General features: G+C 45.1%; 1 protein-coding gene across 1 annotated transcript in view; it reads right to left on the bottom strand.

Moving 5' to 3' along the window:
- Window positions 1-616: 616 nt before the first annotated feature.
- Window positions 617-25,274, bottom strand: part of crocc2 (ciliary rootlet coiled-coil, rootletin family member 2) — a 151,012-nt gene continuing 126,354 nt past the window's right edge. The window contains exons 24-36 of the mRNA XM_045697461.1: window positions 21,249-21,407; window positions 19,336-19,561; window positions 19,032-19,165; window positions 18,581-18,701; window positions 17,580-17,743; window positions 16,783-16,976; window positions 15,634-15,739; window positions 14,967-15,107; window positions 6,978-7,127; window positions 6,001-6,204; window positions 3,449-3,580; window positions 2,506-2,685; window positions 617-1,698 (exon numbers count right to left, since the gene is read on the bottom strand). Coding sequence (XP_045553417.1) covers window positions 1,624-1,698; window positions 2,506-2,685; window positions 3,449-3,580; window positions 6,001-6,204; window positions 6,978-7,127; window positions 14,967-15,107; window positions 15,634-15,739; window positions 16,783-16,976; window positions 17,580-17,743; window positions 18,581-18,701; window positions 19,032-19,165; window positions 19,336-19,561; window positions 21,249-21,407 — 1,986 coding nt within the window. The 3' untranslated portion in view covers window positions 617-1,623. The remainder of the gene's footprint in view (window positions 1,699-2,505; window positions 2,686-3,448; window positions 3,581-6,000; window positions 6,205-6,977; window positions 7,128-14,966; window positions 15,108-15,633; window positions 15,740-16,782; window positions 16,977-17,579; window positions 17,744-18,580; window positions 18,702-19,031; window positions 19,166-19,335; window positions 19,562-21,248; window positions 21,408-25,274) is intronic.

The following is a 25,274-nucleotide window of genomic DNA, read 5'->3' as shown; positions in this document are numbered from 1 at the left end:
AGGGAGAGAGAGAGAGAGAGAGAGAGAGAGGGAAAGGGGGAGAGAGAGAGAGAGACAGAGGGCGGGGAGGGGAGAGGGAGAGGGAGAGAGAGAGAGAGAGAGAGAGAGAGGGAGAGGGAGAGGGGGAAAGGGGGAGAGGGAGAGAGAGGGAGGGGAGAGAGAGAGAGAGAGAGAGAGAGAGGGAAAGGGGGAGAGAGAGAGAGACAGAGGGCGGGGGAGGGGAGAGGGAGAGGGAGAGAGAGAGAGAGAGAGAGAGAGAGAGGGAGAGGGGGAAAGGGGGAGAGGGAGAGAGAGAGAGAGGAGGGGAGAGGGAGAGAGAGAGAGAGAGAGAGAGGCTGCTGCAGGCAGTAACAGAGAGAGCAAAGGTCACAGCTTTCTCTTCCACAAAGAGGATCATTAACAAACTCAAAATGTGGAACACAAATAGGATCGTTGTGGTTTGTTCGTAGTGTTTACACACACACACACACACACACACACACACACACACACACACACACACACACACACACACACACACACACACACACACACACACACACACACACTTGAACAGTTTCCAAAACAAAGGAACGTAGCGTCTAATGAATGAATACAAGCTGAATAAACCACTCAGTCTTTTCATATCTCACTTTTATTTGCCTCAAACATAAGCTCATTGTGTTCTGATAGAATAATAGAATGACTGTGTCAGCGTTGGACCTACACATAAAACTAATCAACAGGAATTGACAACAGTGCTATAAACCGTAGGTTATACGGTTTATACATCATTTCTCATTTCTCTGATATCAATTATCACCTTATGATTGGCTTAATCATTGAAAATTGAAATCGATACAAATTTGCAAATATTATATAATTAAAAAAAAAAATGACAGAAATAATTAATAAAAATGGTTATAAGGGTTTTAATGATGATAATTTGAATGATAAACTACATAAATACTAGCCATGCAGCAGTAAAGGTTTTACCACTGAGTTACAGAGGAAGGATTCTATGCTGTTAGACAAACCGAGACAACAGTAACATGATTAGGGTGTGTGTGTGTGTGTGTGTGTGTGTGTGTGTGTGTGTGTGTGTGTGTATGTGTGTGTGTATGTGCGTGTGTGCGTGTGTGTGTGTGCCTGTCTATCTTCACATTGTGTTGTTGGACAAACCGAGACAACAACAGTAACAGACTTAGCAGCACCGTCTGGCCAGAACAAATCCTTAAAATAATCTGCCAGCTTCCAGCACAGCCAGAAACAGCACCTTCACTGCTTGTTGTTGGGGTTTCTCTGCAGATTACTGAAATCCAGTGTGTGTGTGTGTGTGTGTGTGTGTGTGTGTGTGTGTGGTTTTGGGCTTGTGTCTGCATGTCATTGTGTGTCTTGCGTACCTACGTGTATGTGAGTGTGTGTGTGTGTGTGTGTGTGTGTGTGTGTGTGTGTGTGTGTGTGTGAATGTGTGTGTGTGTGTGAGTGTGTGTGTGTGTGTGTGTGTGTACATGTGTACGTTCTGCGTAAACTAGTCTGTTGATTCCCACTAACATACATACTAAGGGCTATAGAGTGACTGTCTGTCCCAGAATGCCATGCTGTCATTGTCCCCATCCCTCTCAGGGGTCAGGGGTCACCCCATTATCTCAGTATCTGGTTGACGTAGGCCTGCCTCCTCCTCATCTCCTGGTCCAACTGCTCCTTCAGCGTCAGCACCTTGGGGAGGGGGGGCAGGGGGAGAGACAGAGACAGAGAGGGACAGACAGAGACAGAGAGGGACAGAGAGAGACAGAGAGAGACAGAGAGGGACAGAGAGGGACAGAGAGGGACACAGACAGAGAGGGACAGAGACAGAGAGACAGAGACATAGAGGGACAGAGAGACAGAGAGGGACAGAGACAGAGAGGGACAGAGAGGGACAGACACAGAGGGGGACAGAGACAGAGGGGGACAGAGACAGAGAGGGACAGAGACAGAGAGGGACAGAGACAGAGAGGGACAGAGACAGAGGGGGACAGAGACAGAGAGGGACAGAGACAGAGAGGGACAGAGACAGAGGGGGACAGAGACAGAGAGGGACAGAGACAGAGAGGGACAGAGACAGAGAGGGACAGAGACAGAGAGGGACAGAGACAGAGGGGGACAGAGACAGAGAGGGACAGAGACAGAGAGGGACAGAGACAGAGAGGGACAGAGACAGAGAGGGACAGAGACAGAGAGGGACAGAGACAGAGGGGGACAGAGACAGAGGGGGACAGAGACAGAGAGGGACAGAGACAGAGGGGGACAGAGACAGAGAGGGACAGAGACAGAGAGGGACAGAGAGAGGAAAAATGGGTGAATCTCCGTTCTTTTCCCCTCCATCTCTTACTCAGTTGGAGGGAAGCCAGTTCTCTCCTCAAATCCTCTCATTGCTCCTCACTGACGTTTTGAAGAGGAGAGGACAGAGGAATGGAGAATGCAACCAATAACAACACCGTCATGACCCGCAGGACTCTCCCCCTAGTCAGACCCATTCAGTACCTGTTCCTCCAGGACTGTGACCCTCTGACGATGGGCTTTCTCCCTGGTCTCCAGAGCCCTCTCTGCCTGTAACTGCGTCGCCCTCAGCCTCTCCGTCTCCAAGTCCATCTCCTGACGATGGCGGGACGTCACCTCCAGGAGGTGCTGAGCGTGGGAGCGCTCCAACTGGGACATCTGGGCCTGAAGGACACAGGCCATAATGGAATAGCTCTCGGTGATCCTGTGGTGAGTTCGTAAGAGCGCGGCACAAGCAACTTAAATGTTTTCTGGTTTGTCACTGTAAAGCAGGTTGGTCGGAAGCATCTCTGCAAAGTGGACAAAACATTAGGAACACCTGTTCTTTCCATGACCATAGACTGACCAGGTGAATCCAGGTGAAAGCTATGATCCCTTATTGATGTCACCTGTTAAATCCACTTCAATCAGTGTAGATGAAGGGGAGGAGACATGGTTAAAGAAGGATTTTTAAGCCTTGAGACAATTGAGACATGGATTGTGTCTGTGTGCCATTCAGAGGGTGAATGGGCAAGACAAAATATTGAATTGCCTTTGAACGGGGTATGGTAGTAGGTGCCAGGGGCACCGGTTTGAGTCAAGAACTACAACACTGCTGGGTTTTTCACACTCAACAGTTTCCTGTGTGTATCAAGAATGGTCCACCACCCAAAGGACATCCAGCCAACTTGACACAACTGTGGGAAGCATTGGAGTAAAAATGGACCAGCATCCCTGTGGAACGCTGTCGACACCTTGTAGAGTTCATGCCCTGATGAATTGAGGCTGTTCTGATGGGAAAAAGGGTGGTGCAAGTCAATATTAGGAAGGTGTTCCTAATGTTTTGTACACTCAGTGTATATTTACTCCATTCTGAACTGCAGATATCAGTAATGATTTCTGACTGATCTCCTTGTCATGGAGTCTGTCCAGTCACCAGTCTTCCCACCTGTACTGCCTGTATCTCCAGCTGCCGATGGTTCACTTCCTGCTCCAGGCTGAGTACTGTCTGTCCCAGCTGTTCTCTCTCTCTGGCTGCTGTTGTTGCTTCCTCTTCCCGCCGTAACCTCTCCAACTCCACCTGACACACACACACACACACACACACACACACACACAGCACACCCAACACACACACACACACACACACACACACACACACACACACACACACACACACACACACACACACACACACACACACACACACACACACACACACACACACACACACACACACACACACACAGCACACACAACACATACACACCCAGCACACACACACACACACACCAATGTGCTGTGTTTCAGCTCTCACTGTGCCCCCAGCAGTAGTAATGCATGTAGCAGCAGTAGCAGCAGCAGCGTACCAAGCAGGCCCTCTGGTTTCTCACAGGACGTGTACATGTTTCCAGAATCCTTTTAACCTTATAGTGCACTACGCCGTAGGGCTCTCGTCAAAAGTAGTACACTACATTGTAGGGAACAGTGTACCATTTGGGACAGAGCCGTTTACTGCGCAGAACCCTTGATTCTCAACAGAATATTTAGGGTGAGTTGGCATCAACACGGTTTAAATATAAATCTAAGATTAGATCCAATTTATGTTTTTTTTGTAAATCTATGTTTTCATAATTAATCAGAGATGTGTTGACCCACTTCATTTTTAAATCTGGATCAGTAAATTTAATATGATTTTAAACGGTTTTAAACTATGATTCGTGACATGTTAACACCAATATATGGAGGTATTTCATGAGTTGAAAGGAAGTAGCTAGCCTACTTAACTAACGAGGCCGCTAAATTGCTGTTTCTTGATTAAAATAATAACAATTTAAAGTTATAAATATGGTAACTTCATCGGTAAATGTTCTCATGGGTTGGTTGATTTGAAATAAAATCCGTTAGTTACCAGTACTAGACAGATAACTCATTAGTTAGCTACTGTAACCAGCTAGTTAAAATAAACCAAGCTAGCTAGCATACAATATTATCTATTATTGTCATTACTTAACGTTATTTTGCCATTTATTATTTATCCGCTGGCCACTTGATCATTGCAGGTCAAAGACGCTTATGAAAAATAACTTTTTTTTTGTTGTCGGAGCTGATTTTAGTAGCGTATTTGTAACTGGAGGATAAAAAGACAGACAACACCACCGTCACAAAAAAAGTCACCTGGGGCCATTTTATGTGACAAACGTAATGGATCGACACGGATAAAAAGAGAAGAGAGACACAAAAAGGATGGGATCGGGGGATATTTCAGACCGGAGACGGACCTCCGTCCAAGGGAATTTATCCTATCTCCCAGAAGATGTGTGAGATGATTCCCCAGCAGTTTGCCCCTTAACCCCCCTATGATAACGACTGACAACTCGACCCACCAATATTTAGTAAGTATAAATAACTGGTAAATATCAATGCCTACGATGCACGTTATCAGGAACCTTTACAGCATATTACGTGACGTCATCATTCATATCAAGGCTGGACATAATCAGAAGCCCCAATTCAATTGGTGTACAAAATTGGGGAACGTAAATAGCCTACTAATAATGAGTTAATTATCATTAAAACTCAACAGGATTCAACCTGTCTCTAATTATTCTCTGAGGAACTCGTTTTGGTCTCTCCACAGTAGATATGCTGACATTTTATCAGTTAGACTGTGGCAGTGGCAGGTTAGAATACATCTCCAATTTAAGTTTATATCATTATTTTTTAATTCATTGAGCAACAGGTTTAAAATTAATTGAGGTTTTAAAGTGAAAAAACTAAAATGAGATTAGAGGAAGGATTTAATTTAACTAAGGATTCATTTAAAACTAGGTTTAAAATTTGGTGCAACAAGATTGAATTGATAAACCTTGGATTTAACCCGGTTAAAGAGAGAGAGGTAGAGAGAGAGGTGGAGAGAGGGAGAGAGAGAGAGAGAGAGGTAGAGAGAGGGAGAGAGAGGGGGAGAGAGGTAGAGAGAGACAGGTAGAGAAAGGTAGAGAGAGAGAGAGAGGTAGAGAGAGGGAGAGAGAGGTAGAGAGAGGGAGAGAGGTAGAGAGAGGTAGAGAGAGGGAGAGAGAGGGGGAGAGAGGGAGAGAGAGGGAGGAGAGAGGTAGAGAGAGGGAGAGAGAGGGAGGGAGAGAGAGAGGTAGAGAGAGGGGGAGAGAGAGGTAGAGAGAGGGAGAGAGGTAGAGAGAGGGAGAGAGAGAGAGAGAGAGAGAGAGAGGGAGAGAGAGAGGTAGAGAGAGGGAGAGGAGGTGCTGGTGTTGGTGGTGCAGGAGATAATACCCAAGATATAACCCAGAAAGCAAGCATGTAGCGGGCGCCGCAAGGCTGCGTTTGACCATGGCTGACATGCTAGCAACATGCCACCGTAGCAATTTACCTCTGCTTAGTTCATGGTGATGATTCTGACACGTGAGCCGATAGCTTCAGTATGGTGAACACATCATCCTGAATGTGGCAGAACGTTCAACCACGAGAAGAACTCTCTTGACTCACCTTCTCCAGAGTCTTCCTGAGTGAAGCCTTGTCTTTCCTCAGACGGGCCAGCAAGTTCTCCAGCTCTGCCCGCTCTCCCTCCATCTTTTTCAGGGTGCTGTGGAGGCCAGACAGCCTCTCCTGGAGCTCCTCCCTGTCCTTCTGCTGTAGCGTAGAGCTCTCCTGGGCAGCGAGCTCTGCAGACTCCTGCCTTTGCTTCACGGTCTGCATGAGGAACAGTCAAAACGGCAACATTTTACAGTGTCCCTCTATGTCATTATTAACATGTGTCCCTCTGGCAACAACCCCCCCCCCCCCCATCTCCTTCAGAGTCCTCTGGCCACCAGCCCCCCCCCCCTCATCTCCTTCAGAGTCCTCTGGCCACCAGCCCCCCCCCCCTCATCTCCTTCAGAGTCCTCTGGCCACCAGCCCCCCCCCATCTCCTTCAGAGTCCTCTGGCCACCAGCCCCCCCCTCATCTCCTTCAGAGTCCTCTGGCCACCAGCCCCCCCTCATCTCCTTCAGAGTCCTCTGGCCACCAGCCCCCCCCTCATCTCCTTCAGAGTCCTCTGGCCACCAGCCCCCCCTCATCTCCTTCAGAGTCCTCTGGCCACCAGCCCCCCCTCATCTCCTTCAGAGTCCTCTGGCCACCAGCCCCCCCCCTCATCTCCTTCAGAGTCCTCTGGCCACCAGCCCCCCCTCATCTCCTTCAGAGTCCTCTGGCCACCAGCCCCCCCTCATCTCCTTCAGAGTCCTCTGGCCACCAGCCCCCCTCATCTCCTTCAGAGTCCTCTGGCCACCAGCCCCCCCTCATCTCCTTCAGAGTCCTCTGGCCACCAGCCCCCCCCTCATCTCCTTCAGAGTCCTCTGGCCACCAGCCCCCCCCTCATCTCCTTCAGAGTCCTCTGGCCACCAGCCCCCCCTCATCTCCTTCAGAGTCCTCTGGCCACCAGCCCCCCCCTCATCTCCTTCAGAGTCCTGTGGTTACTACCCCCTTACCTTCTTCAGAGTCCAGGTCTGTTTCTCCAGCTCTGAGGCCCGTAGTTCAGTGTCCTCCTGGGTCCTCTGGAGGCTCTGGACCCTCTCAGTCAGGGAATGGTTCTGTCTCTTACTATCAGACAGGGCTTCACGCAGCTTATCAACACACTCCTATAGGAACACACACACACACACACACACACACACACACACACACACACACACACACACACACACACACACACACACACACACACACACACACACACACACACACACACACTATTAGACAGGGCCTCATGCAGCATATCCAGCCAGTTAAAAACTACATTCCAGAGACTTTCCAAAACTCCAGGTGTGAGGATTCCTAGTGTAGCTCACTGCTCGCAGATCCCAGAAATCCTGAGAACCAGGGAATTCGTGGAAAGTTTCAGTATTTGTGCAACCCGATGCTGAACATGGTTGGGAATGATCCTGTATGTGGTGAAGTATTGGTTAGTTGAATGGTAAATGTATGTGGACGGAAACGCCTCAATTCAATCACTTTTCTATGATATACAGGACCAGTCAAAAGTTTGGGACACACCTACTCATTTCCAGGGTTTTTCTTTATTTTTTACTATTTTCTACATTGTAGAATAATAGTGAAGATATCAGAACTATGAAATAACGCATATGGAATCATGTAGTAACCAAAAAAAAAGGGGTAAACAAATAAAAATATAGTTTAGATTTGAGATTTTTTTTTAAAGTAGCCACCCTTTGCCTTGATGGCAGCTTTGCATCGTGGCTAAGAACAAGCCCTTAGCCGTGGTATATTGGCCATATACCACCCCCCCGGGCCTTATTGCTTAAATATATACAGAATATACTCATATCCTCTGCCTATAATACCTATATTGTCACAGGTGTCGTAGGGATTAGACCAGCATGCAGCGGGAATGTGTATACTCATCTTCTTTTATTCGGCAGAAAGAAGGAAAACCAAAACAAAACACACGTATACAAAAACCAACGACGATAAACAGTCCTGTCAGGCACACAGCTAAACAAGGAACAACTACACACAAAATCCCATAGAAAAAAAACACCCCTCTTAAATAAGAACTTCAATTAGAAGCAACTAGGAGCAGCTGCTTCCAATTGAAGGTCAACCCAACATACGCCACATAGAAATAGACATACTAGAACTAACATAGAAATAGACATACTAGAACATAACCCAACAAACCCCGAAACACTCTAAACAAACACCCCCCTGCCACGTCCAGAACCAAACTACAATAACAAATAACCCCTTATACTGGTCAGGACGTGACATATATTTAATGTATGTAGTCCTTGAGCTGTTCTTGTCTAATGATGTTCTGTGTTATATTATTCTGTATTATGTTTCATGTTTTGTGTGGAACCCCAGGAAGAGTAGCTGCTGCTTTTGCAATATTTAATGGGTATCCTAATAAAATACCAAATACCAATTACTATAATATTTTAAAAACAAAAAACTAAGTTTTAAGAAAGAATAGGCATTGGTCTGAAGCTGAAAAATAAAAGGAAATTCACATGAGCACCTAGTTAAGCTGCAAATGACACAGAACAGAGCGGCACGTCTTGCTCTTCATTGTAATCAGAGGGCTGATATGTCCTACTGTGGTGTGAAAAGGTAGTGTAATGGGATAATGTTCCTACTGTGGTGTGAAAAGGTAGTGTAATGGGATAATGTTCCTACTGTGGTGTGAAAAGGTAGCGTAATGGGATAATGTCCTACTGTGGTGTGAAAAGGTAGTGTAATGGGATAATGTCCTACTGTGGTGTGAAAAGGTAGTGTAATGGGATAATGTCCCACTGTGGTGTGAAAAGGTAGTGTAATGGGATAATGTCCTACTGTGGTGTGAAAAGGTAGTGTAATGGGATAATGTTCCTACTGTGGTGTGAAAAGGTAGTGTAATGGGATAATGTTCCTACTGTGGTGTGAAAAGGTAGTGTAATGGGATAATGTTCCTACTGTGGTGTGAAAAGGTAGTGTAATGGGATAATGTTCCTACTGTGGTGTGAAAAGGTAGTGTAATGGGATAATGTTCCTACTGTGGTGTGAAAAGGTAGTGTAATGGGATAATGTCCTACTGTGGTGTGAAAAGGTAGTGTAATGGGATAATGTTCCTACTGTGGTGTGAAAAGGTAGCGTAATGGGGATAATGTCCTAATGTGGTGTGAAAAGGTAGTGTAATGGGATAATGTTCCTACTGTGGTGTGAAAAGGTAGTGTAATGGGATAATGTTCCTACTGTGGTGTGAAAAGGTAGCGTAATGGATAATGTTCCTACTGTGGTGTGAAAAGGTAGTGTAATGGGATAATGTCCTACTGTGGTGTATGAAGAATCCAATACTTCAACTTGTATGCGGTACAAATCACACTATTGTGGAAGCACCTCCTCTAAGAGGTGTTGGTAGAACATGGGTAGAATAGGCATTGGATTCCTCATTTCCTTTATTTTTCAGCTTCAGACTAACGTTTTTAATTTATTATGTAACATTATTATAAAGTTGAACACACGCTCTCCTTGTGAACCCTCTGAATGTTGTTAATTTTTATTTATTGATAAGATCCCAGCTCATAATCCTACTGATCATTGCTCAAAGCAAATTGGTGAGAGCAAGGAAACAAAGACTGAAGCAAATATTTACTATGCGATTACACAATGTAACTGGCTAGATGACTACAGGAGAGATTACACAATGTAACTGGCTAGGTGACTACAGGAGAGATTACACAATGTAACTGGCTAGGTGACTACAGGAGAGATTACACAATGTAACTGGCTAGGTGACTACAGGAGAGATTACACAATGTAACTGGCTAGATGACTACAGGAGAGATTACACAATGTAACTGGCTAGGTGACTACAGGAGAGATTACACAATGTAACTGGCTAGGTGACTACAGGAGAGATTACACAATGTAACTGGCTAGATGACTACAGGAGAGATTACACAATGTAACTGGCTAGGTGACTATAGCAGCGCAATACATGGATGAGCTGTTCACAATGGAAGGGTTGTGGAATATTCTCTTTTGTCAAGACGAGATGTGACCGTGAGTACGCCGTAGTCATCCACCTCGGTGGAAACGACTTGGAACACACAAAGGGGGACATCCCTGGTGCATCAGAAGACAGCTGATTTGGAAGCAGTCATCCAAATGTTTCCCGGGGCAACGGTGATCTGCTCTGACATCACACAGTGGGAGGACATCAACGAGCCCATAGAGATGGTCCTAGTGGGAGGACATCAACGAGCCCATAGAGATGGTCCTAGTGGGAGGACATCAACGAGCCCATAGAGATGGTCCTAGTGGGAGGACATCAACAAGCCCATAGAGATGGTCCAGTGTGAGGACATCAACAAGCCCATAGAGATGGTCCTAGTGGGAAGAGGACATCAACGAGCCCATAGAGATGGTCCTAGTGGGAGGACATCAACAAGCCCATAGAGATGGTCCTAGTGGGAGGACATCAACAAGCCCATAGAGATGGTCCTAGTGGGAGGAGGACATCAACGAGCCCATAGAGATGGTCCTAGTGGGAGGACATCAACAAGCCCATAGAGATGGTCCTAGTGGGAGGACATCAACAAGCCCATAGAGATGGTCCAGTGGGAGGACATCAACAAGCCCATAGAGATGGTCCTAGTGGGAGGACATCAACAAGCCCATAGAGATGGTCCAGTGTGAGGAGGACATCAACGAGCCCATAGAGATGGTCCTAGTGGGAGGAGGACATCAACGAGCCCATAGAGATGGTCCTAGTGGGAGGACATCAACAAGCCCATAGAGATGGTCCAGTGTGAGGACATCAACGAGCCCATAGAGATGGTCCAGTGTGAGGACATCAACGAGCCCATAGAGATGGTCCAGTGTGAGGACATCAACAAGCCCATAGAGATGGTCCAGTGTGAGGACATCAACAAGCCCATAGAGATGGTCCAGTGTGAGGACATCAACAAGCCCATAGAGATGGTCCAGTGGGAGGACATCAACAAGCCCATAGAGACAGTCCAGCGCTCTGTCAACCAGCTGGTGTTTGCATTTCAGGCACATGCCCACAATCCGCCACTCTGCCATAAATCAGTGTGTCAAAGCTTGAGGAGGAGTTGGTTGAATCAGCTGTGTAGCGTTTCTTTTTCTTTTCACCGCGTGCTGCTGCAGACATGGTCAACCTGGTCTCATAGCAACCTGGTCTCAAAGCAACCTGGTCTCAAAGCAACCTGGTCTCATAGCAACCTGGTCTCAAAGCAACCTGGTCTCAAAGCAACCTGGTCTCATAGCAACCTGGTCTCAAAGCAACCTGGTCTCAAAGCAACCTGGTCTCATAGCAACCTGGTCTCAAAGCAACCTGGTCTCAAAGCAACCTGGTCTCAATGCAACTTGGTCTCAAAGCAACCTGGTCTCATAGCAACCTGGTCTCAAAGCAACCTGGTCTCATAGCAACCTGGTCTCAAAGCAACTTGGTCTCAAAGCAACCTGGTCTCAAAGCAACCTGGTCTCATAGCAACCTGGTCTCAAAGCAACCTGGTCTCAAAGCAACCTGGTCTCATAGCAACCTGGTCTCAAAGCAACCTGGTCTCAAAGCAACCTGGTCTCAAAGCAACCTGGTCTCAAAGCAACTTGGTCTCAAAGCAACCTGGTCTCAAAGCAACCTGGTCTCATAGCAACCTGGTCTCATAGCAACCTGGTCTCAAAGCAACCTGGTCTCAAAGCAACCTGGTCTCATAGCAACCTGGTCTCATAGCAACCTGGTCTCAAAGCAACTTGGTCTCAAAGCAACCTGGTCTCAAAGCAACCTGGTCTCATAGCAACCTGGTCTCATAGCAACCTGGTCTCAAAGCAACCTGGTCTCAAAGCAACCTGGTCTCATAGCATTTTGTATTATTCTGTACATAGATCAAAAATACCCAATTTAGCATGATATGTTACGTTTCGTATGGCATGTATTAATTTCTGGATGTCAATCACCCAGTTTGCATGATATGTTATGAATTACAATTAGTAAATGATGTTATGAATTTGCATTAACCTATATGATATGTTACGAATTCCAATTTGTTGTAACCAACATTAGCTAGGTGTCTAACGCTAATGTCAGCTAGGTAGCTAACGTTAGCTAGGCTAGGGGTTAGGGTCGGGAGTGAGGTTAAAGGGTTAAGTTTAGGAGTTATATGTTAAAGGGTTTTAAGGGTAGGGCTAGGGGAAGGGTTAGCTAACATGCTAGTCAAAAAGTAGTAGGTAGTTGAAACGTTGGTAATGCTAAGTTGTCTACGATGAGATTCGAACACTCAACTTTTGGGTTGCTAGACATTTTTGCGTTATACACCCATCCTTCCACCCCGACCAACAACCCTCGTTTTTGCCTTAAAAATAAAATGTTCCTATTTCTGAAGTAAATCTCTATTTGTAATGTAAATTGCGTGTTATAGAAAGGTCCAGATTATTGTTTGTTGTTGATTTGGCTTGTTTTTGAGAAACTTCAACCAGCCGTGATTCACTTCCTCATTGGTCGTTGTACAGTATCACGTAAAAGACAAAATTAAGCTCTAAAAACACCTAAATACGTTCTTTTAGAAATAGACTCAGTATAGTGATGTAGGTCAAGGACATTCGCTAGTTTATTTGTGCTCATTTGTTAGTGCTCCAATTACACGCGAGTGTCTAGATCAGCAGTGTACACATGATGACTTCAGCTTTATGCTTAAAAAAAAGTATCTGAGAAAATATAGCCTGCCAGCTTTGCTCGCATGCTGGTTAACTACCTAGCCAACGTTAGCTCTCATCTGACTGGTATAACTAGCTAGCTATCTAACTACTCAAAACAAAACCGCATTCATTGGCTAGCTACATTTACTTGCCTGTTAGTTTTTTTTAATTTATTTTTATATTTCACCTTTATTTAACCAGGTAGGCTAGTTGAGAACAAGTTCTCATTTGCAACTGCGACCTGGCCAAGATGTAGCAAAGCAGTTCGACACATACAACAACACAGAGTTACACATGGAATAAATAAACATACAATCAATAATACAGTAGAAAAATCTATATACAGCATGTGCAAATGAGGTAGGATAAGAGAGGTAAGGCAATAAATAGGCCATGGTGGCGAAGTAATTACAATATAGCAATTAAACACTGGAAAGGTAGACTGTGCAGAAGATGAATGTGAAAGTAGAGATACTGGGGTGCAAAGGAGCAAGATAAATAAATAAATACAGTATGGGGATGAGGTATATTGGATGGGCTATTTACAGATGAGCTATGTACAGGTGTAGTGATCTGTGAGCTGCTCTGACAGCTGGTGCTTAGTGAGGGAGGTAAGAGTCTCCAGTTTTAGAGATTTTTGTAGTTCGTTCCAGTCATTGCAGCAGAGAACTGGAAGGAAAGGCGGCCGAAGGAGGAATTGGCTTTGGGGGTGATCAGTGAGATATACCTGCCGGACCGCGTGCTACAGGTGGGTGCTGCTATGGTGACCAGTGAGCTGAGATAAGGCGGGGCTTTAGCTAGCTAATTTTAAGCTGACTGGTGTTAGCTAGCTACGGAGGCTAGCTGCTGGACTTTGTACAGGCAAGCTAGCGTTAGCTACGTAACGTTAACAAGTTAGCTACCTAGCGAATCAAAAATATCTGTTTGCATTTAATGATTAATCCCAGCTTGAATAACAACATATAACTAGCAATATACAGAGGCTTAGGTTTGTTCCATACACTTCTTATGACTGGCAGCATGGTGCAGTCATCATGGGTTGTTTTCGAGCAACCAACCTATTGTTAGAACTCTGGAGTTTCGGCTAAAAAAAGCATTGTCAGGAATGCTACAAAATGGTAGCTTATCATTGGTTCTTAACGGACGGAAATTAGAATGTGAGAGTGATAAATTATACATTTAATAAAAATTACAAACTTAGTCAATACTGTATTTTTTTTAAAGTCCAATGGTCACTTTATGGACTGTATAGTCTCTTTTTAATCCGACCTCTAGGATTTGAACTAAATTGGCGCGAGAAATATATCGCTAACGACCCTGCTAAAAAAGAAAAGAGGCAGAGACTTTTCAGTTTGTAGCTTTTTATTGGCTGACAGAAACCTGAGCAAAATAAAATAGATTTATACAGAGAGTTGCAGTGTTTTTGTTTGCCCAGCATATTTGAAGCAGCAGCCCTCAACCTAGGTCTTTAAGACTCTCCTGAGGAACTTAGGGAAAATTAATGAGCTCATTGCGCCATCAAATGGGACCGAGTCCCAAATGGCACCATTATGCCCTACACAGTGCACTACTTTTGACCAGAGCCCAATGGGGCTATATAGGGACATAGGGTATCAATTGGGACGAAGCCCCTGATCCTTCAGGTCCTTAAGGGCAGCAAAGGTAAATAAAATAAAAACTTGAAACTGAAACTAGTTTCCATACTGTAGCTGAACTGTAAATGAAACAACAGTAATGGAGGTTTTAAAGATTATTTCATTTTGATTTTCATGAAGTTTATATTAGAAACGCCTCGTTTGGTGGGGTTGGAAAACATATGTGTAATGTATAACGTGTATACACTAAGTTTCAATGATGTGAGGGGTTTTTAAACCCTTTCCAGGAATATTCATTTGGAGTTCAAATCAGTCATTTAAAAGAGGGCATCCAAACCATGCACAGACTATACCTGCAGGCGGGTCCCAAATGGCACGGAATATTTAGTGCACTACTATATAGGGGATAGGGTGCAGGACCCTGGCACTGGTCAATGCACTATATAGGACCATGAAATTCAACTCTGGACCTCGAAGCCAGTTCCACTGTGTTTTTTAATTGTTTCCTTGTAATCAGGGACCGACTTAGATTAATTATCAATTAACAATTAACAATTAATTACGAGGTAGAATAGAAAACCAGCAGGCTCCGGAACTCGTATGGTAAGAGTTGAACACTGATATAGGGAATAATAGGGTGCCATGTGGGACTCATACTGTCCCTACCTGCATGATCCTTCGGTCCTGGTCTGAGACGGTAAGAGCCCTCTGTAGCTGGGTGGTCTGCTCCCGCATGGCTTCTACAGTGGCACTACTGTCACTGAGAGAGGTGGACAACCCCTGGAGCTGCTCTCTCAGCTGGCCCTCCTGGATAGAGTGAGGGAGGGTGGGTGGGTGGGTGGAGGGAGGGTGGGTGGGTTGGTGGGTGGATAGATGGATGGGTGTGTGGATGGATGGAGGGATGAAGGGAGTGGAGGGGTGGATGGGATGGGTGGATTTATTTATTATTAACTACCAAGAATAACACAATAAAGTAAATGACTTTTTTCCACAGTGGTGCCTTTCCTGCAGTCAAACGACCAAAGCGCCCTCTAGTGGTCTCATGGGCGGAATGTTAATACAATTTTTAATAGTTTTTATGTCAAAATATATTTTTTTTTATATTTCAGTCTTCTGTGATACTGTCTTCTGTACTATATCTGACATGGTACAGGTGTCTTCTTTTAAGCCCATAACCATTTGTGTGAGGTGTATACTTTGACTTCAAAGTAGATTTGTTTAAGATTACCCAGAAACACTCTGTGTGACCCTGATTTAGAATGTTATAATGCTCAGTCCTTAAAGGGGACATTATCAGAAGCAGAACATATGCATGGTCCAGTACAGTAAATACCTGGAGCTCAGCCCAGGCCAGGGCCGTAGCCAGCCGCTCCTCGTTCACCCTCAGCCCAGCCGCCCGGTCCTCAGTCACCCCCATCTCTCTCCTCAGCTCTGCTAGCCTTTTCATTGGATTTATTTGACAATTTAAAAAACACAATTCAACAACCCATTTGGATACAATGCATTTAAAATGATTGAGGATAACAAAAAAAAAAAACATTTAACGTAGATTTCCCCCTAAATAAACAGACCCAAAAGTAATATCATTTTCATTTGATGGGCAATTAGTAATAATGCTGGATAGTTTTAGAAAGTTCTGGAACTCAACTTTCTGATCTATACTCACTTTTGAGGACATAAGCTCAAGTACATAGTACAAATATTATGAAAATATTACATACCATATATGATGTACTTCCTATTTAACAAAAGTGGGGGGGGAAAGGGCTTGAAATAACTAAAATGCTTTCTAAGTATAGTAACAATCAAAACAACTTATTATAATAATTTACTTTTCTGTAAAATAAATATGAACCAAGTTAGTGACATAGTTTTCTGCTAAACGTCCTCTGAAAGACGCAGAAACACCATTCGAATGTATGCAGGACTCGTCCGTCTTTGACCAAGACAAAGTGGTCTCATTTCAAATCTACATGTATTTTTTTATTTTACTTTTTTTCATGTTGAGAGCTCTAAATCCATCTGAGAACATCACAGTGAGATGAAACTACTATTGTTGCATTTGCTAGACTCTCTCGTTTCATATATGCTCACAGGCACAGGAAATCCTTCCTTTGTCTGGATAGGCCAGAAAATCTGACATGTCGCTTCCTATGCAAATTAACGATTTCCTGTGTCTGTGAATCTCACAGCTGTGCTTGCAATAGTGTATATGAATGGGGTCAACCAGCGCTTTTAGGGAGTGTAAAGCAATTGATGTTGCGCCATTCACAGAGCGTGTTGTACACAGAAATATCAGTCGGACCTGGTTCAGAACCGCTCAAAGTCCCCTAACGTTTAACGGACTTAACGTTTAAGAGGATTTATTATTTCCATTGTGGTCCTCTTGTTTTGGCTGACAGGATAAGGCTTCCCTGATAGTGATAACTATCACATAACAATAATATAAACACCGGGATTATAAATACAGGAAAACAATTACTTCTCCCCCAGGGCTGCCACCTCTCCTTCCAGCTCGGCTGCCCTCCGCTGTGCCCGCTGCAGCTCTCCCTCTAGGGTCCTCTGGGTGAGCTCCAGACGAGATGCCCGGCCTTCCGCTGTCTCCAGGGCCTCCTTCAGCCTCCGACGCTCCCCCTCACAGCGAGCCTCCCCGGCCTGGGAACGATCCAGCTTTTCCTGGAAATCAGACAGTCGGTCAGCCAGCCAGTCAGTCAGTCAGCAAATCAGTCAGTCAGTCAATCAGTCAGTCAGTCAATCAGTCAGTCAGTCAGCCAGCCAGTCAGCCAGTCAGTCAGTCAGTCAGTCAATCAGTCAGTCAGTCAGTCAGTCAATCAGTCACTCAGCCAATCAGTCAGTCAGTCAGCCAGCCAGTCAGCCAGTCAGTCAATCAGTCAATCAGTCAGTCAGTCAGTCAATCAGTCACTCAGCCAATCAGACAGTCAGTCAGCCAGCCAGTCAGTCAGTCAGCAAATCAGTCAGTCAGTCAATCAGTCAGTCAGTCAGTCAATCAGTCAGTCAGTCAGCCAGCCAGACAGCCAGTCAGTCAGTCAGTCAGTCAGCCAATCAGTCAGTCAGTCAGTCAGTCAGTCAGTCAGTCAATAGTCAGTCAGTCAGCCATTCAATCAAATCACAAAGTCAGTCAATCAATCAATCAACCAATCAATGAAATGTAACATTTGTCACGTTGTGTCCCCAGATCCCCATCCATGCTCAGTCAATAAATATGAAAGTGGAACGGCGTTAGGTTGGATCACTCTCAGCCCAGTTAGTTAACGGTACCTGCAATGTCCTACTATTAGCTTCAGCGGTCTGCAGTCTGGTCTTGAGTTGAACTACTTCCTCTGCCAGACTTCTCCTGTCCCTGTCCCCTCGCCGTGTCACTTCCTCCTGCAGAGAGAGGGAGGTCTGAGCCCCGTACAGCTGCTCCGCCACCTCTCTCTTCCCTGGAAAACACACAGACAGAGAGATCTGAGCCCCGTACAGACTCTCTCTTCCCTGGACAACACACAGACAGAGAGATCTGAGCCCCGTACAGACTCTCTCTTCCCTGGACAACACACAGACAGAGAGATCTGAGTCCCGTACAGACTCTCTCTTCCCTGGACAACACACAGACAGAGAGATCTGAGTCCCGTACAGACTCTCTCTTCCCTGGAAAACACACAGACAGAGAGATCTGAGTCCCGTACAGACTCTCTCTTCCCTGGAAAACACACAGAGAGAGAGATCTGAGCCCCGTACAGACTCTCTCTTCCCTGGAAAACACACAGACAGAGAGATCTGAGCCCCGTACAGACTCTCTCTTCCCTGGACAGCACACAGACAGAGAGATCTGAGTCCCGTACACTCTCTCTTCCCTGGACAGCACACAGACAGAGAGATCTGAGTCCCGTACAGACTCTCTCTTCCCTGGACAACACACAGACAGAGAGATCTGAGCCCCGTACAGACTCTCTCTTCCCTGGAAAACACACAGACAGAGAGATCTGAGTCCCATACAGACTCTCCCTTCCCTGGAAAACACAGACAGAGAGATCTGAGTCCCGTACAGACTCTCCCTTCCCTGGACAGCACACAGAGACGACCCACAACACAATACAAATAAAGTCTCCTTTTTACAATTTCTGAGCATCTATTTAGATACTCCCATGCCGTTGGTTTGCTCATGGATTTCAGTTTGTATTGACTGCTATGTGAATGGAAATAAACTTCAACTTGAACTGAAACACAGTACTATCCGGTCCTTAAAATGTGTACCGTATCAGGCCTTGCTCTCTCACCCTCCTCCAGGCCCTTCAGGGCTTTGGTCAACTGTTGCAGCCTAGTGCCTGACTTGTCCTGGCTGGTCTGTAACTCGGCCACCTGCCGGGTTAGACTGGTCACTTGGGCCTTAGCTTCATCCTGCAGGGGAGAGGAACCAACCCTCAGTCGCTCATAACAACATGATCACGAAGTAGATTGAAAAGCAGCCTATGGTTCTACGAAAGCATTTACAGAAAATTATTTATGCGATTAATATTGAGATGATTTGACTGTTTTATGTGGAAACGATTGGTCAAATTTGCAATCCTCGCATAATATGCAGGGATTGTTGATTTAGCTATAAAAATTGTTTTTGCAATTGCGGAATCCTGGAGGGACTGGACAATACTCTATCAGTACTGAGGACTGACATGCATCTTCTGTGTTAACTCCTGCTTTAATAAAGGTACTGAGTGATGCTGCAGCTACCCTGTGTTTCTTTGTGTCTTTGAGTTCCTGGTGGAAGTCTCTGAGGGCGCCCTGCACCGCGTCCACATCCAGCTCCCCCTCATCACTACAGGATGGGAAGGACACAGGACCTTCCGGGGATGTGCTGATTTCACCTATTACAGTTTGAGATGCACACCAGCTCACTGAGACACTGACTTAAAAACAAAATATTTTTTACATTATTATTTTATGTTATGTTAGCTTAACACCTGAATCACTGTCATTATCAGTCATTACAAAGAGTGGTGGTCCGTTCTACAGCATTAGTGAGTGACCACAATACCCTTCAAAGGTGAGCGACTTCTCCAGGGGGAAGGGCTGCGTCCTCTGGACCCAGGGGTCTGTGAACGTCCGTTGCGGCCTATCCCGAGGGTTCGTCTCAGGGCAGAGGTCAGCCCGACCAGCCTGTGCTCCAGCTCCCTGCGTTGGGCTTCGCTGTGTCCTAGCTGCTCCTCCAGCCCCTGAGCACGGCCCTCTGCCAGGCTAACGCGCAGGGTGAGCTCCCTGACCTGGGAAAGGGTTGGGAACCCGCGAGGGCTCTGCGGTTAGCGTTGGAGGTCACACAACAAAGTGTTGCATTGTGGTTGTCAGAGATCAGTTGCTGTGGGTTGATGGGCGAGACCAGAGAACTAGTATAGACCAGAGAACTAGTAGAGACCAGAGAACTAGTAGAGACCAGATAACTAGTATAGAGAACTAGTAGAGACCAGAGAACCAGTATAGACCAGAGAACTAGTATAGACCAGAGAACTAGTATAGACCAGAGAACTAGTAGAGACCAGAGAACTAGTAGAGACCAGAGAACTAGTATAGACCAGAGAACTAGTATAGAGAACTAGTAGAGACCAGAGAACTAGTAGAGACCAGAGAACTCGTATAGACCAGAGAACTAGCAGAGACCAGAGAACTAGTAGAGACCAGAAAACTAGTATAGACCAGAGAACTAGTATAGAGAACTAGTATAGACCAGAGAACTAGTAGAGACCAGAGAACTAGTAGAGACCAGAGAACTAGCATAGAGAACTAGTATAGACCAGAGAACTAGTAGAGACCAGAGAACTAGTAGAGACCAGAGAACTTGCAGAGACCAGAGAACTAGTATAGACCAGAGAACTAGTAGAGACCAGAGAACTAGCATAGAGAACTAGTATAGACCAGAGAACTAGTAGAGACCAGAGAACTAGTAGAGACCAGAGAACTAGCAGAGACCAGAGAACTAGTATAGACCAGAGAACTAGTATAGACCAGAGAACTAGTAGAGACCAGAGAAATAGTATAGAGAACTAGTAGAGACCAGAGAACTAGTATAGACCAGAGAACTAGTAGAGACCAGAGAACTAGCATAGAGAACTAGTATAGACCAGAGAACTAGTAGAGACCAGAGAACTAGTAGAGACCAGAGAACTAGCAGAGACCAGAGAACTAGTATAGACCAGAGAACTAGTAGAGACCAGAGAACTAGCATAGAGAACTAGTATAGACCAGAGAACTAGTAGAGACCAGAGAACTAGTAGAGACCAGAGAACTAGCAGAGACCAGAGAACCAGTATAGACCAGAGAACTAGTATAGAGAACTAGTATAGACCAGAGAACTAGTAGAGACCAGAGAACTAGTATAGACCAGAGAACTAGTATAGACCAGAGAACTAGTAGAGACCAGAGAACTAGCATAGAGAACTAGTATAGACCAGAGAACTAGTAGAGACCAGAGAACTAGTAGAGACCAGAGAACTAGCAGAGACCAGAGAACTAGTATAGACCAGAGAACTAGTATAGACCAGAGAACTAGTAGAGACCAGAGAACTAGCATAGACCAGAGAACTAGTATAGAGAACTAGTAGAGACCAGAGAACTAGTATAGACCAGAGAACTAGTAGAGACCAGAGAACTAGCCAAAAGTGTAGATAGGGTATGTCATATTTCATTGAACGTAACAAAACAGACACTTGCTTTCAATAAACCCAATGATGGCGAGTTCATGGATACCATCTTAGTGAGGAATATAACGTGTTTAGAGTGGGGGGGGAAACCCCTCTGCACATGTGCAGATACTCGTCTAATGCCGTTGTTCTTCATCTGTGTATCGTAGCTATCTAGTACGCAACTGCGCTCCGCTATAGTTAGCATGATGGCTAAGTGTGACATGTATTCCTATGGGAAATGCTAACTCACAGTCTTAGTAACACGTGTCTTTACCTGAGTAGACTGCTCCTCTAGCGCCAACACTAATTTTGAGGTCTCTTCGCAGTGGAGGAGGAGACTCTGTTGAAGCCCCGCCTCTCTCTCCGTTAGCACTTCCCTCACCTGACGCTCCGCGGCCTCCAGCTCCACCAGACGACGCTGCAGCCCGGAGGCCTGATGGAGAGATACAGGAAATAGAAAGAAGAGAGGGGCATTATACAAAGGATTTTGAGACATTGTTCTAAATGAACTTTAAATACCTTTTATAACTTCAAATGAAAAGCTGAAGAAAAAAAACTGAACTATGTCAATAAGTATTCAACCACGTTGTTATGGCAGGCCTAAACAATAGTATTTAACGTTCTTTTTGAACAACTACCTTATCTCTGTACCCCGCGCATTCAAATAATTGTAAGGTCCCTTATTCGAGCAGTGAATTTTAAACACGGATTCAACCATAAAGACCTGGGAGGTTTTCCAATGTCTTGCAAATAACACCTTTTGCAAAAAAAATAAATAAAAGCAGACATTGAAAATCCTTCTGAGCATGGTGAAATTAGAAATTACACTATGGAGGTTGTACAAAGATACAGGTGTCCTTCCTAACTCAGTTGCCGGAGAGGAAGGAAACCGCAAAGGGTGATTTTAAAACAGTTACAGAATTTAATAGCTGTGAGAAAACTGAGGATGAATTTGAACTCGTTACCTGTATAAAAGACACCTGTCCACACACTCAATCAAACAGACTCCAACCTCTCCACAATGGCCAAGACCAGAGAGCTGTGTAAGGACATCAGGGATAAAATTGTAGACCTGCACAAGGCTGGGATGGGCTACAGGACAATAGGCAAGCAGCTTGGTGAGAAGGCAACAACTGTTGGTGCAATTATTAGAAAATGGAAGAAGTTCAAGATGACGGTCAATCACCCTCGGTCTGGGGCTCCATGCAAGATCTCACCTCGTGGGGCATCAATGATCATGAGGAAGGTGAGGGATCAGCCCAGAACTACACGGCAGGACCTGATCAATGACCTGAAGAGAGCTGGGACCACAGTCTCAAAGAAAACCATTAGTAACACACTATGCCATCATGGATTAAAATCCTGCAGCGCACGCAATGTCCCCCTGCTCAAGCCAGCGCATGTCCAGGCCCGTCTGAAGTTTGCCAATGACCATCTGGATGATCCAGAGGAGGAATGGGAGAAGGTCATGTGGTCTGATGAGACAAAAATAGAGCTTTTTGGTCTAAACTCCACTCGCCGTGTTTGGAGGAAGAAGAAGGATGAGTACAACCCCAAGAACACCATCCCAACCGTGAAGCATGGAGGGGGAAACATCATTCTTTGGGATGCTTTTCTGCAAAGGGGACAGGACGACTGCACCGTATTGAGGGGAGGATGGATGGGGCCATGTATTGCGAGATCTTGGCCAACAACCTCCTTCCCTCAGTAAGAGCATTGAAGATGGGTTGTTGCTGGGTCTTCCAGCATGACAACGACCTGAAACACACAGCCAGGGCATCTAAGGAGTGTCTCCGTAAGAAGCATCTCAAGGTCCTGGAGTGGCCTAGCAAGTCTCCAGACCTGAACCCAATAGAAAATCTTTGGAGGGAGCTGAAAGTCCGTATTGCCCAGCGACAGCCCCGAAACCTGAAGGATCTGGAGAAGGTCTGTATGGAGGAGTGGGCCAAATCCCTGCTGCAGTGTGTGCAAACCTGGTGAAGAACTACAGGAAACGTATGATCTCTGTAACTGCAAACAAAGGTTTCTGTACCAAATATTAAGTTCTGCTTTTCTGATGTATCAAATACTTATGTCATGCAATAAAATGCAAATTAATTACTTAAAAATCATACAATGTGATTTTCAGGATTTTTGTTTTAGATTCCGTCTCTCACAGTTGAAGTGTACCTATGATAAAAAGTACAGACCTCTACATGCTTTGTAAGTAGGAAAACCTGCAAAATCGGCAGTGTATCAAATACTTGTTCTCCCCACTGTATTTGCGTTTTATTTTTCATACAGTGAATTTGGAACCTTGACTTGTTCCTCATTTTGTTAAATAGATTGATGAGGAAAACATTCTATACCAATCACTGTATTCTATGGGTCTTCCCTGGGGCTCAGTTGGTAGAGCATGGTGTTTGCAACGCCAGCATGGTGGTTGCAACGCCAGGGTTGTGGGTTCGATTCCCACGGGGGGCCAGTACGAAGGGAAAAAAATGCATGAAATGAAATGTATGCATTCACTACTGTAAGTTACTCTGGATAAGAGTGTCTGCTAAATGACTGAAATGTAAAATGTAAACCAATCACTACATTCTATAACAATCACTGCATTCTATAACAATCACCGCAATCTTATCGGCAGACTCAATAGCCTTGGCTTCTCAAATGACTACCTCGCCTGGTTCACCAACTACTTATCAGATAGAGTTCAGTGTGTCAAATCGGAGGGCTTGTTGTCCAGACGTCTGGCAGTCTCTATGGGGGTGCCACAGGGCTCAATTCTCGGGCCGACTCTTTTCTCTGTATATATATCAATGATGTTGCTCTTGCTGCGGGTGATTCCTTGATCCACCTCTACGCAGACGACACCATTCTGTATACATCTGGCCCTTCTTTGGACACTGTGATAACAAACCGCAAAACGAGCTTCAATGCCATACAACTCTCCTTCCGTGGCCTCCAACTACTCTTAAACGCTAGTAAAACTAAGTGCATGCTCTTCAACCGATTGCTGCTCCCACCCGACTAGCATCACTACTTTGGACGGTTCTGACCTAGAATATGTGGACAACTATAAATACCTAGGTGTCTGGTTAGACTGTAAACTCTCCTTCCAGACTCACATTAAGCATCTCCAATCCAAAATTAAATCTAGAATCAGCTTCCTATTTTGCAACAAAGCCTCCTTCACTCATGCCGCAAAACATACCCTCGTAAAACTGACCATCCTACCGATTCTTGACTTCGGCGATGTCATTTACAAAATAGCCCCCAACACTCTACTCAGCAAACTGGATGCAGTCTATCACAGTGCCATCCGTTTTATCACCAAAGCCCCATATACTACCCACCACTGTGACCTGTATGCTCTCGTTGGCTGGCCCTCACTCCATATCCTTCACCAAACCCACTGGCTCCAGGTCATCTATAAGTCTTTGCTAGGTAAAGCCCCGCCTTATCTCAGCTCACTGGTCACTGTAGCAACACCCACTCGTAGCACGCGCTCCAGCAGGTATATCTCACCGGTCAACCCCAAAGCCAACAGTTCCTTTGGCCGCCTTTCCTTCCAGTTCTCTGCTGCCAATGCCTGGAACGAATTGCAAAAATCACTGAAGCTGGAGTCTTATATCTCCCTCACTAACTTTAAGCATCAGCTGTCAGAGCAGCTTACCGATCACTGTACCTGTACACAGCCCATCTGTAAATAGCCCATCCAACTACCTCATCCCCATATTATTTATTATCCTCTTGCTCTTTTGCACCCCAGTATCTCTACTTGCACATCATCATCTGCACATCTATCACTCCAGTATTAATACTAAATTGTAATTCTTTTCACCTCTAGGGCCTATTTATTGCCTACCTCCCTACTCTTCTACATTTACACATACTGTACATAGATCTTTCTATTTTTCTTTTCTTTTGTGTTATTGACTGTACATTTGTTTATGTGTAACTCTGTGTTGTTGTTTGTGTCGAACTGCTTTGCTTTATCTTGGCCAGGTCGCAGTTGTAAATGAGAACATGTTCTCAACTGGCCTACCTGGTTAAATAAAGGTGGAATAAAATAATAAAATAAAATATACATAATGACAAAGCAAAAACGGTTGTTTTTTTCTTCTAATTTATTACACATTTTAAACTGAAATATTACATTTACATAAGTATTGAGACCCTTTACTCTCAACCCGGCACATCCAGAAGAGGACTGGCCACCCCTCAGAGCCTGGTTCCTCTCTAGGTTTCTTCCTAGGTTCCTGCCTTTCTAGAGAGTTTTTCCTAGCCACCGTGCTTCTACACCTGCATTGCTTGC

Source organism: Salmo salar, chromosome ssa16, assembly GCF_905237065.1.
Source record: "Salmo salar chromosome ssa16, Ssal_v3.1, whole genome shotgun sequence".
NCBI classification, from domain to species: Eukaryota; Metazoa; Chordata; class Actinopteri; order Salmoniformes; family Salmonidae; genus Salmo; species Salmo salar.
Note: the sequence above shows the minus strand (reverse complement) of the source record. Positions and strands in the feature narration are given on the sequence as shown.